This window comes from Ailuropoda melanoleuca, chromosome 4 (genome assembly GCF_002007445.2).
Source record: "Ailuropoda melanoleuca isolate Jingjing chromosome 4, ASM200744v2, whole genome shotgun sequence".
Lineage (NCBI taxonomy): Eukaryota > Metazoa > Chordata > Mammalia > Carnivora > Ursidae > Ailuropoda > Ailuropoda melanoleuca.
This window is the reverse complement of record NC_048221.1, coordinates 88759877-88777503: the sequence shown is the minus strand read 5'-3', so window position 1 is coordinate 88777503 and position 17627 is coordinate 88759877. Positions and strand designations below refer to the sequence as shown.

The window sequence follows — 17627 nt, the reverse complement described above, 5'->3', positions numbered from 1 at the left end:
CCACTGCAAAGGAAAAGTGTGGAGCCACTTGTTTCAACACTATAAAGAATCTCAAAACTGCAACAGCAGAATATCAAACCAAGTAAAGATCCCTGTGCAACTGCACAGGTTACATGCCAGGGAAGCCAGTCTTATCCATCACCCAGACAGTGCTGCTTTGGAGAGCACGGGCCCACTCAGCCCCGTTGTTCTGGGGCCAAGACAAGAAAAATCATTTAAAGACAAAGCGTAGGAGGAGGAGGGATCCAGAAGCTATCTCCTCATCCGTGCCAAAGCCCACTGGGCTGGTAACCTCTGGCCCAATAACTATGGCCTGGGACAAGGGCCATCCTACCAACATGCAAGAGGTTTACTAAATAATTTTTAAAATGTATTTGGGCTCACGTTTTAACCGTGAGAAGTCCATCATTTCTACTGAAATGCAAACGTTTCTGGGCTGTGTTGTTTTTTTTTATGTACAAATAATGATTCCTCAAAAATGCCCACTCCGCTACCAAGACAAAAAAAGATCACAAGATTCAGGAGAAATTGAAAAGCCTCTGCCATTCAGAACCTTGGCAATAACACCTGTGCAGTCGCCACCCTCCCGCTCCGCTGTGGAGGGTAGTTGGGTCCTCAGAGCCCAAGCACCTCTCTGGGCCTCCCCTCAACTCCGCGTCTCCGCCCCCGCCCCCCACCATTTTTAATCCAGGGGTTTGGACGGAGAGAGGGAACCAAACTGGAGCCAGATGTGTGCGAGTCCCCGGCTCCCGCCTCCTCCCTCCTCCCTCCTCTCGGGCTTCTTAAAACCCGGAGCGCTGGCGAAAAAGGATCCGGAGCCAGCCAGAAGCCTCGCAAACAACTCCACTCCGCGGCTCCTCCGGGAGTGGAAGCCGGGAGGGAGGGGGGGAAAGGAAGCCGGGCATGCTCCAGTAGGCGGGACAAAGTTTTTTTTTTTTTCTCTTTTTTTTTTTTTTCTTTCGGTCGCAAGTAGGAAGCTTTTTGCACTCCACCACCTCTGGCCGCTGGGAAGACGTCATCGCTTCCGCCCTACTTCCTCCTCCTGTTGGCGGCGGTGAGAATCCAATATGGAGTAAATCGGTGGAGTCGAGAGATGGGGCTCGGACGGGGCGCCCTGCACCGCCTCCCAGGCGCACCTCCCCCGGCCGCCGACCGCTCCCCGGAACCGTGATTGGCCCGGCCCCCGGGGGCGACCCCGGACCGAGCCCCCACCCGCGGCTGGCCCTGCTCTACTCCTCCTCTCAGCAGTCCCCGCCGCTCCACGGCGCGCTTGTTTTTCTCCTCCTCTCCCCCACCGCCGTCCCCTGCCCAAATCTCTCCCCCTCTGCTCGCTGCCGAGCCCCCGGAGCCCTTCCTGCCGAGCCCCGGGCTCTGCGGCGCTCACTCCTCCCGCAGCTTGTCTTTGCACCCCTTCCCGAAACCTCACCCCGCGCTCCTATCGCCCTGCTTCCCCTTCTGCCTTCTGCGGCGCCCCTTCATCTCTCGCCGCTCCCCCTCCCCAACCAAATCAGGCGATCTCCGGAGATGTGAAGAAGGGGGGTGAGCGGACAGGAAGATGAAGGGAGCAAAGCTGCCCGCCGCGGGACAGGCGTCTAGGTGAACAGGAAAATGACCGAAGAAACACACCCGGACGAGTAAGTTTGGCCGCGGGGTGGGACGAGGGTGCCCCGCGGGGGCAACGTGGGGGACGGGACTGAGGACGCAGGCGGAGACGCTGCTTGGGTGAACTTGGCGTGGGGTGAAGCTACTAGCCGGCCTGTGGGCTTTGGGATGCGAGATTTCCCCCCTTGTTGGTTGAAGTGAGGAGGGGGCAAAGACTGCTGAGGGCCGGCGGGGGCGCGACTTGAGTCGGCGGGCTGGTGGCCGCGGCGGGGGCCAAGGGCGCGCGGGTGACCTCGGGGCGGTCCCCGCTCCCTCTCCTGGGACTCACAAACACCCCCTCCCCCCCGAAATCTTCCGCGGCCGGAGCGATAGACCTGACACCCCCGCTCCGGCTTCCTGGGGTCGGTGGGTTTTCATGTAGTGACTTTGTGACTCCTGCCCCGCCGCTCGCCCCCCAATCCCTTAGGGAGCCAACTGGGGCCCAGGCTCCGCCATTTCGTTTTCTTGAATCGCTCTCATTTGCATACCACATTTTCATTCATAAAAAACAAGACGGAGCGAGGGGAGGACTGGGCGCGGGCTGCGCGGGGGTCTGCGTGAGCCCGGATCTCTAGGCAGGTCGCCGTGCGAGAGCCGCCGGAGGGGTCCCGCGGCGCTTGTGAGCGTGTGTGCACGCGCTTTTGGGCTCGGGATAGGCGCCCCGCGGGATCTGGGCCTCTCGGGGGCGGATCCGAGTCGTGTGCTGCGGGGGCGGGCGGGAGCGTGCGGGGCAATGTGCTGCGGGCCGTTGTGTGCATGTGAGTGTGTGCGTGTGTGTGTATGTGTGTGTGTGCGCGCGTGCACAGGCATGCGTGCCCGGCCCGCGGGCCCAAGGGGAACAATGCTCGGGGCGCTCCGCTGGAGGGGCTCCCGGGCTGACCCGCCGCCCTCCGCGGGATGCGTGCCGTTTTCCAGCCCCGGGCCAAGGTGAGGCTCCCTGCCGCCTCGCGGTCGCGGAATTGGGTTTGGCTTTCTCCCACCCCCGCCCGAGGCGTTTCCAATCCCGGGAGAAGCGGAGGCAGGGCTCCTGGGCCCGGCGCCTGAGGTCGTCGGCTTCGGGTCCGAGTGGTCACCGCACGGCGTCTGCCGCCGCTGCTCAGTGGCTGTGCCCGCCACCAGCCACTTTTTTTTTTTTTTTTTTTTGGTGAATAAGACGCTCTCCTTTATTGTCACATGATATCCCTCCCCTCCTCCCCTGCACATTCATAAATCCGGAGCCTGCCTCGGCTCCTTTCATTCAGAGCTGCCATTAGCTAAGGTAGCAGTGGCGCTGGCTTGGGCGCAAAGAGCCCGTCGGTAGCCGCGGGGACGCACCCTGGGGGAGGCCCAGAGAGTGTGTCTGCGGGGTGGTGGGGGCTGCAGGTATCTGCTCAAGAGGCCCGGGGTCTTTTGCCCCTGCGAGCATTGACAGCCAGTGCAGAGAGGGGAAGTGACTCAGGGCTGGGTGACGGGGAGGGCTTTTCTTGCAGCAGGTGACAGAATGCTACTCTTAAGAATCTACTTCACTTTTTTTTTTTTTTTAATGCCCCTTTATCCTTTGGCGTCTGCTGTTGCCAGGCTGGACGGGAGAGGGTGTTGAGAGGGTTGGTGTTTGGGAAAGGGAATTTCCTTCCTGTGGTCCCCGGGGATCTTTGACTGCAGTAACCCCTGGTCTGCCAGACACCCGCAGCTGGAGAGCATCTCGTCTGGTGTGCATGTCCCTGCGATCCCACCACCTGTGCTGGTCTTTTTAAACATTTTGCTTTGCCTTCATAGACTGAAACGGTAAAATGAAAAAAAAAAAAAGTTGCTCTTGTGGGGAAGAATTATGCTGCTGGGCCTTGCCCCCATTCGGACTTGACTGATAGACAAGTGTTTTTATAGATCCTTCTTTGTCCTTGCATACACAAATAGCAGTAATAGCAGGGAGGGATGGTTGCCTTGCTCTGGACTTAGGGATTCTTGTTGAAGATTGGTTCCACTTGCCCTGCCTTGGATTTCTTGGCTTCATCCCTTGGGAATACTGGCCTGTTCTCTTCCTTTCACCGAAGCATGTCAGCTTTGCATCCTACCCCATCTGATAGCGAAAGCAAAAGGATTTGGGGTGGGATCACCAGCAAGAAATGACTAGGTCTATGTCATGCTTTCAGAGCAGTTCAGCATGGAACAGGCCACCCCCACTGCTGTCAGAAGCCCCGTTGAGACAATAGGTATTTGAGGACAGGTTCTGGTTTCAGTTAGAGAATCAGAAAACTGTGGCGCCTTAACCCAGTGCAGAAATGGCCTTCCCGGGATTACTTTTAATGTAATGACCTTGGCATGAGACATGAAATGTAAGCCGGTAAGAACTCGGGCTGCATGGTCTGTAAACTGCCATTTGTGGACACTGTCCATTATATCGTTCAAGTTCTTATGTAATGACCTATCTGAAAAATTCCTTTTAAATGTTAGTGCCTGGAAGAAGGTTTCTCTCTAGGTTGTAGAGCTTGCTGTGATTGCCTTTTTGTTGTTGGGGGTTTTTTTTGCAACCGCTGTCTGGAAGCTCAGAGCTAAAAGTATTGCTTGATTACAGTAGTCATAGTTAGCCTAGGCCTTTGCTAGATTTATTTAGCCCTCCTCTAGTATGAATTTTGATCTTTTATTTTCTTTTCTAATGGCTTTATGTTCGAGGTCCTACAGATACCTTTTGGAAGTAGACAAGGTGTGTTACAAATAAAGTGATTTGGTGACCTCAAATTGGAGACCTATGGGAGAAATAGTTATGCCTTAGGTAAAATAGATTTTCTTTAGAGTCCATATATATTTAAGGTTTTTATTAAATGGTTCAGATATATAATAAATGTGTTTAGCATCAGAGTACAGTAAGAATCTTGTAACTGGCAAAATTGTGCCTAATTTAAAAAAAATAGTAAATGTTTTGTCTTCTCATGCTCTTTTCCATGTCTATTTAAAACTTCTCTAATAAATATATGATAGTTCAGGAAAGCTTGTCTGCTTTTTTTGCCAGCTGTCCTAAGAAAGCTTCCATACAGATAATACTCTGATACTTCTCCTCTGATCCCGCTCCAACTACAAATGCATGTTAAGATTTACAACTCTACAGGTTTTTTTAATAATTTAATAGTAAAAAGCATCAACAAGCTATTGAAAATGATCTTTTGTACAAAAGAGTGGAAAATTTTTTCTTTTTATTGTATGCATTTTGTCTGTATCTTTAAGCATTTGATTATGGTCATGAATGATTTGGAAATTTGTTGACAAAATGAAGAAACCCTTCTCAAGTGAGCTTAATGCAGGAGACATGGGCCTTCCATTTAGCTCTTCTGTTCCTCTCATAAACTCTTCTCTGCAACACATATCTTGCTGAGGATGGACTTGTAGCTTTGTCCTTAGTCATGTTTCTCCTAATGTTGAAATATCGTCCATTACAAAAAAACTTAAATATTTTTGCTGAACCATTTCAAAAACATTAGACATCAGAATGTCTTATATCTAAATACTTGAGCTTACTTCCCAAAAGATGAGGTTGCTCTTCCATGAAACCACAATACCATCATCACACTTTACAAAATTAAGAATCATTCCCTGTTTTCTTTAACATTCAGCCCAATTGACTGAAAAATGTCTTTTACAACTGTCATTTCAGCTAGGTGCCAATTAAAGATCCTGAGTTAAATGCATTTAACTTATACTTAAGACTCAAGGCTCAGCCATTTGCTCACTTTCTGATCTAAGGCAACTTACCTTTCACTTTGGTTTTTTCTGAGTGAATAAAATGGGAGTGAATGTTAACCAATTTCATGGAGTTGCTGTGAAAATTAAATGAGCTATCCTATGTAAAAGTTACTGTGAGCACCAAGCATAAATCAGGTGTCTGGTGTTGGCTCTTAGCAGGGCACTGGCATAGGTTCCTTATAGGCTCAGCTTCTTAATTTTCAAATAATCCTATGAAGAAGGAGTTACCCCCATTTATTTTACTGTTTTTTAAAGATTTTATTTATTTATTTATTTAGAGAGAGAGCGAGCGGGAGCACGCTGGCACAGGCAAGAGCAGTGGGGAGGGGCTGAGGGAGAGAATCTCAAGCAGGCTCCTCACAGAATGCAGAGCCCAGTGCCATGCGGGGCTGGATCCCACCGCCCTGAAGTCACGACCCTGAGATCATGACCTGAGTTGAAATCAAGAGTCAGAGGCTTAACTGACTGAGCCACCCAGGTGCCCCGGAGTTACCCCATTTAACTGATGAGGAAGCTTAAATAAAGTTGCTTGCCTAAGATAGCAAACATTTTTAAATAGTACTTTATTCATTTAGTCTTCTCAACAGTCCTCTGAGGTAGATAGGGTATTATTACCTCCGTTTATAGATGGGGAAACTGAGGCCCAGAGAAGATGAGTAACTTGTCCAAGGTCATATCATTAGTAAATGAAGGAGCTAGGATTTGACTCAGCGTGGCGCAGGAGGGACTGTTTTCAACCACTGTGAGGTACCCTCTTAAAAGAGGACAGGCAGGCCAGCCTTAGTCATTCTGACTTCCGAGCTCACACTGTTTCTGTCAGTCATGCTGTCCTTAATTCTAAATTGATGATAGTCTGTCATTGCCGTAATTTTTTCCACTTCCTTTATCTTCCCTGAAATTGCTATGAGGCACATACTGAATTAAAGTGAATTTAAATAAACTTGAGCTTGAGAATTCTATGATACACCTAAACATGATAGGAGTATGAATTCAGAGTTGGTTATTGGAGGTTAGCTGTACGTTTGTTGAAATAACGGTTTTTGGAAATGAGACCTGGTACAACAAATATTGATCCAGTTTCTTTGCATTAGCTGTAAAAAAGGGATGTTTCTACTCCACATGAATAGAATCCTTAAATGCATGGAGTTGGCTATGCATAATTGGAATCTTGGTCCATTCTGGAAAGCAAGACAAAACAAAACACTTGGAAAGACCTTAACAAAATTGTAAGCAAGGACTTTGTCATTGTATAAAGTTAAGCACCTCACTGCAAGGCCGTACATCTTTCTAGGCGGTGGGCTTGAACTTCTCTCCATCTGCTAGGTTTGTTTCCATGAGGATTTAGCAAGTGCTCCCTCCTTTCTAGCTATGGCTCATCCCATCTGCTTTCCACTTCCTTTAACCAAATAAAATATATAAAAGTGCATCAGTACAAATATCAAAACTACTCTGCCTCAACAGTCTGTTTACTCATGCTCTTTATTCTGGAATTTTCTCTCTTCCTTCCCTTCAACAAGTGAATTTCTGCTCATTCCCCCTCCCACCAGTTCTGCGGCCATTCCTTTTATGAGGTCCTAGTCTTTCCTCCCCTCTGCTCTTCACGTCAAAACTGAGAAGTGTTTATAGCATTTTTCCCCCATGCTGTATGGCATTTCTCATTGTTTAGAGTTGGGCTTATACCCAGCTAGATTCTTGACCAGAATATGAGCTTTTTGGATTTAGTATTACCTCTAATGCTTAATTTTCTAGTTGTTGGCCCAATACCATTGGGCACATTATGGATGCTTAATAAATGTTTGTTGAATTAAAAAGTGGATTTAATTATTTTAAAGCGCTCTGTCCCTACCAACGAACGCAATAATTACAGTCGTTGCATTTGGTTAACTTATAGTGTGTAAAAGCCCCCTCTGAGAAACTTCGCATTCACGTGAAGCCCTTGGCACATTTTGTGGAACTTGGGTGCAGAACTATCTGGTAGTGATGATCGGTGATTGACAACTCAAAACCATTTTGATTCCAGTCACTGTTGTGGGAGTTGGGAAGTGGAAGATCTTGAGTGCAATAAGCCAGGGCCTGTGTTTCTGCCTGTGCAGGAGAATCTCCGCGGAAATCATAATATTAACAATTTGCAGTAGCTGCGGGGTTCTGATGGAGTCTCAACACTCGAAGTTGGAGACAGCGTGCTGATGAACACCAGTATTGGCATAGTTCCTGTATTACCGGGCTGAACACAAATACACGATCTGATAGCAAAACCCTCAGAAACTGAACAAGATAATAATAGAGGCAGAGCAGGAAGTTTTGGTGTGTGGGTTTTTTGTTTTTGTTTTTGTTTTTGGCTTGCTTTCTCAAGCAAAGTGGGCTGGTTTCCTTTCTTTCTTTGTTTTGAGACCCAGTCATATTGATAAACTCTTGTAAATGCTCCTTTTTAATCGATATGTAAGGCTAGGACATTGGTGATTTTTTAAGGCATTTTCTAGGGCTTATCGTCACTGGAGTAGAAGGAATATTTTGCACTGACGCACACAGTGCCCTGTGGAACAAAAAGCATTTTTTGTGTGCTCGCCGTGGGTGGGCATGAAGCCTTGTTAACTGCGGCTTGATGTGTGTCTTATGTCAGGGGAAGGAAGGCAGGCCAGGATCTCAGTAAAATACTTGATAGTAACTGGCATAGGAGTTCACTAAATTAAGTAACAACTGTTTTATAACTAATTTCTCTGGTGAGCTTTGTTGGCATTATGTTCATGTGTGGCGTACTGCGCGCAAGATAGCAAATTGTGCGCGTTATTCATGCTACTCTCAAAGGGTAGTTTAATATTTATTTAAAAACAAAATACCTGCTTTTGCGCTCCCTCGGAGCTCAGAGGTGAAGAAGTGGATTTTGACTTCATCCTAGCATTTAGAGCTGGAGATTGAAGGGATTCGAACTAGGGCAGCTTCTGAAATGTATGGCTTTGGCTCCTCTGTGTACTGATATAATGATTTTTAGAATCTGGTTGTTTTCATCCTTAGATATATTCTCTGTGGTCCATTCGTAAGTGCTTAAACTTAATTACCAGGTTAAGTTTTTAATTGTCTTTCCTAGTTCATCTGGTAAGGACATCTTTGTCTCTCCGTTTTCATTACTTACTCCTGTTATTTTTCTCCTTGCATTGCTTTGGCTCTGGCTTCCAGTATTGATTTTTCAGATAATCACTACTTATTTTGTATTTGCATCCCACCCTGAGAATGCACAAAGAAGGTTAGCCCTATCTGCCCTTCTAGGTGTTAGGAATAATAGCTTGTTAAGCCTTATACTTGGAGTCTTGCAGAGTGCTGAGCCCATAGTAGGCTTTCTGCAAACGTTCATTGATTGGTTAAAGCAAATATTTGTTAATTGAAAAATAATTTTACCTTATATCAAAATATAAACTATTAGTCTTACTGTACCTACATCCAAAAAGACTTTGGGGTTGCCTTTTCAAAACGTCCAGGAGGGGCAGGCTGCTGTGATGGTAGCAGAGGAAATGTGGGTTTTGGGGTCATACCGTGCTTCTGTGCTCTACTCGCTAAGGGCCCCTGGCAGGTGTTTTAAGCCAGGAGCCCTGGGTTAATGTAAATGAAGCTTGCTCTGCTATCTAGTTCATAGGCTGTTAAAAAGTGGAAATGAAATTGTGAAGGTAAAGCATTGCAGCACAGTGCCTTATAAATTGGAAATTCAGTGGGACTTACCCACCTCCAGTGTCTCATATCATGTGGCAAGGTATGATTTATTTTCAGAATTGACAAGGTAGAGGATATCCATTCGTAATATTTTACCTTCACAGCAAGCTTTTGAGGCAAGGAACAATATTCTCACGTTATACCTGTGAGAGCTGAAGTGACTTGCTCAAGGGGGTTTCTAGGAGGAGAATTAGAGCCTAGAAGTCATGTTCTGCTTTTTATTTGGCTTTCTGGTGCTGTGCTGGTAGGACTGAGAGTAGCACTTTAGTTTTGGTGCTGTAGTATCAGTAATGCCCTGCTGACTGTTGGCCCTTTTACTCAGTAAGCCTAGTTGGCTGTCTTTTTGAGAGTTCATGTCTTATGGAAGCTGGCCTCCTCTCTTACCGTCAGTGTACTTACCTATAGTATTAGCATCCTTGGCTTTCTTGCCATTTCTGTCTGTGGTCCAGAAATCCTATCACCAATGTCATTCAGATTGTTTCTAAGAGTCAATAGGCTTGGTATGGGTTGGGTTGGTGGCGGAGGGCTGGCTGAAGTTTCACTTAGGAGTGAGTTGGCTTATGACTTGTTTTGTCTCTTGCATGCTGTGTTGGTGTTTATGTTTTATATTTTCAGCCAAGAAATAAAGTGAATGTTAGATCAGGAGTTTAACTTAATCATCAGCATCCCAGTAATTTTACTCATTTTTACAGATCTTTTAAAATTGCAAAGTGTGAATATAGTCTTAATACGGTAGTTAAATCTTTCTTCTTCACCTAATACGTTAAATTGAATCTGATTTTTCTCAGACTCAAAATTCCAGAGCAGGTCTGCTTTGCCAGGGTAGTATGTATTGGCTCAGTGTTACTTCTGGGCCTGAAGGCCTAATGGTTGCTTTTTCATTAATCTGTGTATAAACAGGTTTCAGATCCGGAGTCTGCTGTTTTTAAACTAGCTTTGAGGCCCTTTCCATCCATTCTTAGACGTCTTTTATACTAAGGAGACTTGGGGTACTAGATTACAGGTGTCCATTCAGAGCATAATAGACTTTGAATCTAAAGAACTTGACTTGAGAAGACACTTGGACCCTAGGGATGCTTGGGTGGCTCAGTCGTTTAAGCATCTGCCTTCGGCTCAGGTCATATTCTCAGGGCCCTGAGATCGAGCCCCACCTTGGGCTCCACGCTCAGTAGGAAATCTGCTTGTCCCTCTCCCTCAGCCTCTATTCCTACTCGTGATCTCTCTCTCTTTTCTCTCTCTCAAATAAATAAATAAAATCTTTAAAAAAAAAAAGCAGATATTTGGACTCTAATGCAAAGCCATGTATTAATTATTTTATCGGGTAAAATAAATAACCAGGGTGGTGAGGCTTGAGGAAAGGGAGCAACTAGCTGTTGAGTGCCAGTCACTTACTGCACCTAATGCACCAGACACCGGATCTGCCAGCAGTACCAGCACTGTGACTCAGAGAGAGTCTCTGGCCTTAGGGAGCTTGGGTTCTAGGGTGCTAGGCACTTGCATATGCCCTAGGGTTATGAGGACAGCATCATCCTGATGATTGACTCTCAGAGTTGTTTTTTCTTTCTTCTTGTTTCTGTAGGGTTCCTCTTAGGGCTGCAGGCATTGGGATTCCCAAATTCGGGGTCGGGGGGAGCTCTTCATCTGGAGCATTCTGCCCTTCCCAGAATCCCCTAACAAGCTCTTCAAGTTATTTTGGGTGTGTGTGTGTGTGTTGAATGTACACTCACTTGTGCACTCACACATGGATGGAATATGTCAGACAGGCAAGAAGATTCAGAGAGGTTAAGTATCTTGTCTGAGGTCACAGAGCAGAATTTGTTATTTTTAGTCCAGGTCCTTTAAACTTCAGATCCCATGTTTATAGAATATTAATGTGTCATAACTTTGTAGAGCTTTAGTTTTCTTATATAAGAAAATTGTGTTGTGCGTACAGCTTGATTTATATTACTGTTGAGCAAATGAAATTAGAACTCACTTTGAATCCTGAAAATACCTCAAAACTATGAGGTGACATTTCTTTCTGCATTCCTTTTCAGTAGGAAAGCAGTGCCCACAGAGGTGGCCTTTTCTATACTGATAGAAAGAGCAACTTTAGGGCGCCTGGGTGGCTCAGTCATTTGGGTGTCTGCCTTAGGCTTGACTGGAGATCCCGGGGTCCTGGGCTCCAGGCCCTCCCACCCCCTCCCAGTCTGGCTCCCTGCTCAGTGGGGAGTCTGCTTCTCCCTCCCCCTCCCCCTGCTCCTCTCTATCTCTCCTGCTCACTCTTTTTCTCTCAAATAAATAAATAAAATCTTTAAAAGAGAAAAAGAGCAACTTTACAGATACCTCTTGGGGAAAAAGAGCTAGCCACCATATCCTTGAAAGTCTGAATGAGCGGGATGGATAACATTGCACACTATTCTGGACCTGTGTTTTAGCCTAGCTATTTTGAGAGGAGGATCAGAACTTGAACTTGTATTGGGAGTCTTGCAAAGTGAGGATCCTGATTTAGTAAGGTCTCCGATTCTGCATTTTTAAAAAAAGATTTATTTATTTGAGGGGGAGAGAGAGAGAGACAACACAAGTGGGAGGGGCAGAGGGAGAGGGAGAAAGAATCTCAAGTGGACTCCACACAGAGCACAGAGTCCAACTCGGGGCTCAGTCCCAGGACCCTGAGATCATGACCTGAGCTGAAACCAAGAGTCGGACACTTAACCCACTGTACCACCCAGGTGCCCTTTAGATTCTGCATTTTTAATAAACTTTCAGGTGCTGCTGATCCATGGATGACTATTTATGAGTAGCAAGGACCTCTCTATGGTTGTGATGGTAGTAAGCTCATAGCTGTCAGGTTTTTGTCTTCAAAGTCAACTTCACATACTTGGCATTTGGAATCTGTTGAAGAAGCTCATCGGATGAGAACGTGGTGCTTATACATGGAGAGATATCAAGCAGCCGCTTCTCCATCCCTGGCAGGGTTTCCAGCATTGAGATACAGCTTGACTTTAGATGGGAATGTGCTGGAAGAATTTTTTCTTATGGCTTAAAGTTCTTGGTGAATGCCAGGAAGCCCAAGAAATCCATCATTTAAAAAGAAACACAAAGTCCCAGAACTTTGTCAAGTCTACAGTCAGCTGGCATTCTGCACCTTCCAGACAAATCAGTCTTGTATAGAAAGCCTGCCACCCTGGGAGGCAGGCGCACACAGCCCTAGAAGAAATCACAGGAAGTAATTAAACAGAGAAGGTCAGAGAAAGAGGAAGTGGTTGTGTTGTTTCTGATGCGAATAGCATTGTTGTTCCTGGGGATCCAGATGATGGTGTTTAAGTCCTCTGGAATGTGACTGCTTGGGGATTTGATTGTATTTAAATTGCAGCCCTTTCAGTTTATTCTTTTAGACAGCAATCTAGTTAGGAAATGAATTGCTTTTAGGTCTTATCAGGAATACCCACGTGCCTAAGCAGAAGTTTTAACCAGGGAGTTGCTTATAGCTTGGCAAATTGCACCTAAATGAAATGAATGTCAAGACTATTAGAGGTTAATTTTAGGTGTCTGGAGTTCTCCTTAATTCTCCTGATTAAACACTTTAACATAATAGTTTCCTTAATTGGAATAATGATGGCATATTAGCATGCATATTAAACCATTTACCCAAATTTGAATAGGGTTAAAATGCAAATTATCCATCACTTGTCAGTGCTTACTCTTTAGAGATGATTCCTGGTGAGAGATGGGGAGAAGACTGGAATATGAATCTGGATGGGGCTTTCCACTTGAAGCAGCAGCATTGCTAGGAAAACCAAGAATAGACCAGAGGACTGAAGTAAGTGAGAGACCCTTTGTTCCCCCAAAACAGTGGTACTAAAAATACCCCAACGTTTATGATAGTAAAACTGCAACATGGGGGCGGATGTGGTGGGAAATCTGAAATGAGCTGGTGACCCTCTGGTTGTGTCTTCACTAGCCCGTCATGTTTTTCTTTGACAGGAAGGTGATGAGAGACTAAAGACCCCCTCTTCCCTAGCATTTAGATACCCCATCTGAAGTCTCCCAACCGAGTGTCTGAGAACCCACAAACACTCCAAGTGTCTGTGAACCAAATACGTAATGTCACCCATTTGTATCTATTACCCTCTTTCAATGTACAGCTGCATTTATAGAATAATAAACCATGATCTCAATAAAATACTACACAATTCACAGTGGATGTTTGTTGTATATTTTTCTTAAATCACAGTTATTAAATAAAACTAATCTCTAGGGAGGGGATCTGGTATCCGAATTTTCTCCCTTTGAGTCTTTACACTTAGAAAATTGGGAATCCTTGTAGGCCTCATTCTGGATGTAAGGATGTAAGTGTGGTCATTCTGTAGGGGTACATACGCAGGAAGGTGCAGATTGGTTGGAAGGTCTGAGGAAAGTAGGGGCCGAGTTTAGTTGGAGGAGGAGGAGTTGAAAATGAGTCAGGACATCTCCCCTAGAGACTTGGCTTCATGTTGGGTCTTCTGTTTAAAGGAAGGAGTGCCGGGGGCATGAGTCTTCTGTGTCCTCAGTTCTTGCCCTTTTTAGCTCCCGCGGTCAGGGTTGTCCAGTACCTGTGCTGTGCAGCTCTTGAGTGGATACCAAGCAGCAGAGAAGATGGCTACCTGCTAACATGCGTACAGTGCCCTGGGAGTCCGGAAACTTAGAGTCGCATTTCCTTCTTTGCCACTAGCCTGCTATACGACCTAAGATGTCGCACTTCTCTGGACTCTGCTTTCTCAACTCTAAAATAAAGGGGTTGAATAACATAACAATATTGAAGGACTCTCCTAGTTCCCGATATTACAGGGAGTTAATGTTAAAAAAATTTATTCGTATTTATTTATAAGCATAATATTCTTTTTTTTTTAATTGAAGCATAGCTGACACACAATGTTTCGTTAGTTTCAGGTGTGCGACATAGTGATCAACAACTCTGTATCTATGCTCACCACGAGTGCAGCTACCATCTGCCACCATACAACACCAATACAATACCATTGTCTGTATTCCTTACGTTGTACCTTTCATCTCTGCGACTTACTCATTCTGTAACTGGAAGCCTGTACCTCCCATTCCTCTTCACCCTTTTGCCCATTCTCCCACCCCACCTCCTTCTGGCAACTACCATTTTGTTCTCTATGTTTATGGATCTATTTCTGATTTGTTTATTTTGTTTTTTAGATCCCGCATATGAGTGAAATCATTTGCTATTTGTCTTTCTCTGTCTGACTTATTTCTGTTAGCATAATATGCTCTGGGTCTGTCCATGCTATTGCAGATGGCAAAATCTTCCTTTTTATGGCTAATACTCCATGGGTGTGTGTGTGTGTGTACACACCACATATTCTTTATCTGTTCGTCTCTTGATGAACACTTGAGTTGCTTCTATATCTTGGCTATTGTAAATAATATTACAATGAATATAGGAGTGTATGTATCTTTTTGAATTAGAGTTTTGTTTTCTTTGAGTAAATACCCAGTAGTGAAATTACTAGATTGTGTGGTATTTCTGTTTTTAATTTTTATGAGGAAACTATACTGTTTTCTACATTAGTTGCACCAATTTACATTCCCCCAACAGTGCATGAGTGTTCCCTTTTTTCCACATCCTCGCTAATACTTGTTATTTCTTGGTTTTTTTTTTTTTTTATACTAACCATTCTGACAGATGTAAGGTGATATTGTTGTTTTAACTTGCCTGATGATTAGTGATGTTGAGCATCTTTTCATGTGTCTGTTGGCATAATATTCTTTTTTATTTATTTTTTATTTTTTAAAGACTTTATTTATTTATTTGACAGAGAGACAGCAAACAAGAGAGGGAACACAAGCAGGGGGAGTGGGTGAGGAAGAAGCGGGCTCCCCGCGGAGCAGGGAACCCGATGTGGGGCTCGATCCCAGGACCCTGGGATCACACCCTGAGCCCGAAGGTAGACACTTAACAACTGAGCCACCCAGGTGCCCCAGTATTCTTTTTTAAAACAGAGAAAAATACAAAGCAGAAATTAAAATACTTCTTGCTGCAGCAGTCAGGGAAGAGTTCACTTTCAGCAGGGTGGGTCTTGAATGTTAGAGGACTCAGATAAGGATAGTGGTGGTATTTTGTGGGGAGGCACAGGTCAAGCCATATAGGAAGGAGGGATCTCTTGTCCAGAGGTTTCTTCCACAGGTGGAAACTCCTCTAGGTTTATGCTGGGGGAGCTCAGAGAAAGCTGGTTGAGTTGGCTGAGGCTAACTTTGGGAGGCTGTTGAGCGCCAGGCTAGCAAAGTAGGTACTTGGACATTTGTTCTTCAGGTAGGACAGAGCTGTTTAAAGTTTTGAAGCAAAGATGGTGTGGTATGTTGTTAAATTTAAATTAGTTAGAGAGTGCGGGCTAGGCTGGAGTCAAGGAGGTTGCTAATAATTGCTTCCCTGCCATACCTGGGCAGGACTTTTCTCTCTAGCCTTAATTAAATGCAGTAGGCATTGCTGTAAAATGTTTTGTTCCAAGGGGGGTGTCGTTACGCTTATTGAAAGACGGTCAAGTGTGCTGTGAAATTCAGAACATTACTTTGTAGATCAAATTTACAGTTTGGGAATCACTCAAGTAAGTGTTCTTTTGTTTGTTTTTAGTATTGTTACTTCTGCAGAAACCCAGCACTGATCTGTTGAAATTGGCCTTGTGAAGCACAGGATACGTTGCCCTTCCTCAGTAGAGTAAAATGGTTGCAACTATATCATGAAATTATAGAACTGAAACGGCTCTTAGGAAAATACCATCTCAGCTCCCTTCTTGTACACATAAATTGCAGTCTGGAGAGGTCAAATGAGTATACTTGGGTCACCACGCTAGTCTGTGGTTTGGGATATGTCAGTGAGCAGATGTCATCTGGCTTTGGTTCCTTCCAGTCCTGTTTTGGGCATGATGTTAAACATTCATGATAGTTGCTATCCTCAAGTTGTGGAATCCCCAGGAGACAGGATAAAGATGGTGGAACAATCAGTTCGAGTTAACATGGTCCATGTAGACGGTGAACCATCAACATTGAACAGAGCGCTAGCCTTGGTCAGCTCTTGTGCAATAGGTTGCAGTAGATGGCCTTGCCACATGCTGTCTCTGTGTGGCTCACCTGCAGGTGGCAGGTAGGGGTCCTGAGGTCTGGCTTCCAGGTGTTGTGTTTCAGGGACAAAGGGGTTGGGAGTAGAGACAGAGGAGGGCCTCTTTCAGCTTGCCATTCTGGGAGAGAGGAGATGAGCCCTTAGATGAAAAATTGAAATACATGTGATGTTCCAAGTTTTCTGCACCTGGTCGCCAGCAAAAAAGTTTTGAAACATTACCTCTGCTTGTTCTTCCTCCCCAGCTCCAGTGCCTTCTGTTCTCCCCATGTGTTTGCTTTTGATGTTAACTGCCAAGGCTGTGTGGTCATAGACAGCAGGAAGTAATATTTGATATGCAGGTCTCGTGGGGTGGGGGTAGGTGGATGCCAGGATGGGAAGGGTGGCGGTTTTGGCACATTAGTGTGAGAACACTGCCCGCTTCTAAGCCAACAGGTGTTGCTAAGCTAAGGAGGGAAGGGAAGAGTTGACCACCTGGTCATAGAAGAGCATTTTATATGGTAGCTTTCTACTTCAAGTTTTCCTAAGCCCCATAGGTTGAACCCAGATAAAGTTGGGATTATCCTTTATACCAAACACAGGTAGTGTTGTAGCCAAGGGCTTGTAGAAACCTAGCCTTGAGGAAGAATGAAAATAATCTCCAAACCAAGACACTATCCCCAAGAGCCGAAGGTCCCACAGACAGGCTGGAAGGACACACCCTACTTCGCCACAGTGACGCTTGATCCATTTCCCATTCCTGCTTTGAAACTATAGTCTGAAGTCAGGACTCCCCCTGGGATAACAAGATTCCTCCTATCTGTGTAGGTTAGAAAACTTGTATTTTTAAAAACTTTCTTTCTCTTGGGCTTCTATCCACCCCTCCCTTTTGTTTTTCTTGTTAATCCGCATCAGCTGGGCCATTCTTCTCACTTATAAAGTAAAAGGGTCCCCTGTGAGCCTGAAGATCCCAGTGTGGAGTTTCAGGCTCCTAGTTCCAGTGCTTCTGGATCATCCAAATGATGTGGGTTGTTTGGATGTAAATGATGGGTCCCTCTTCCGCATTCCTCTTATTCCACAATGAGCAGCACAACAGTGACCAGGAGAATTAGACAGGTGTGGTCCACCCACCATCCCTGGCATGCAACCTGAAACAGACCCCCCTCCCCACAACTGTCCTGACAAGGATAATTTATCAGTATAACAAGAGGCCCTCAGGTGGAGCATATCTGCGGTTGGTTTGGGATGCTGTTTAGGGTGCAGTGCCCTTCCTACTTTACAGTCTTAACCTTTCTCATCTCTAGACAAATTGAATTAGAATTTCACCTCTACTCTGTGTGTCATTATTAAAGTAAATCGAGGAGGTTCTAATGTGCCTTAGACGAATCAGGATTTGTAAGAAGGGAAGAGGGGAATGCCCAACCAAACCTAGAGGCTCGTAACCAACTAAGATGGTATTTACTAGGGAAAATGTACTCTTTTTAAAGATCCT

At 45.4% G+C, this 17627-nt stretch overlaps 1 protein-coding gene across 2 annotated transcripts in view; it reads left to right on the top strand.

Annotated features, from left to right (window-relative positions):
* The first annotated feature begins 990 nt into the window (after nt 1-990).
* The window catches only part of SPRED2 (sprouty related EVH1 domain containing 2), a 108963-nt gene continuing 92326 nt past the window's right edge, over nt 991-17627 (top strand). Inside the window, exon 1 of one of the 2 annotated variants that reach the window (XM_019798054.2) lies at nt 991-1634. Coding sequence is in view for 1 of the 2 variants with exons in the window: in XM_002917739.4 (XP_002917785.1) it covers nt 1609-1634 (26 nt within the window). In the remaining variant the exon portion in view is untranslated. The remainder of the gene's footprint in view (nt 1635-17627) is intronic. The other variant, XM_002917739.4, reaches the window with a different exon arrangement.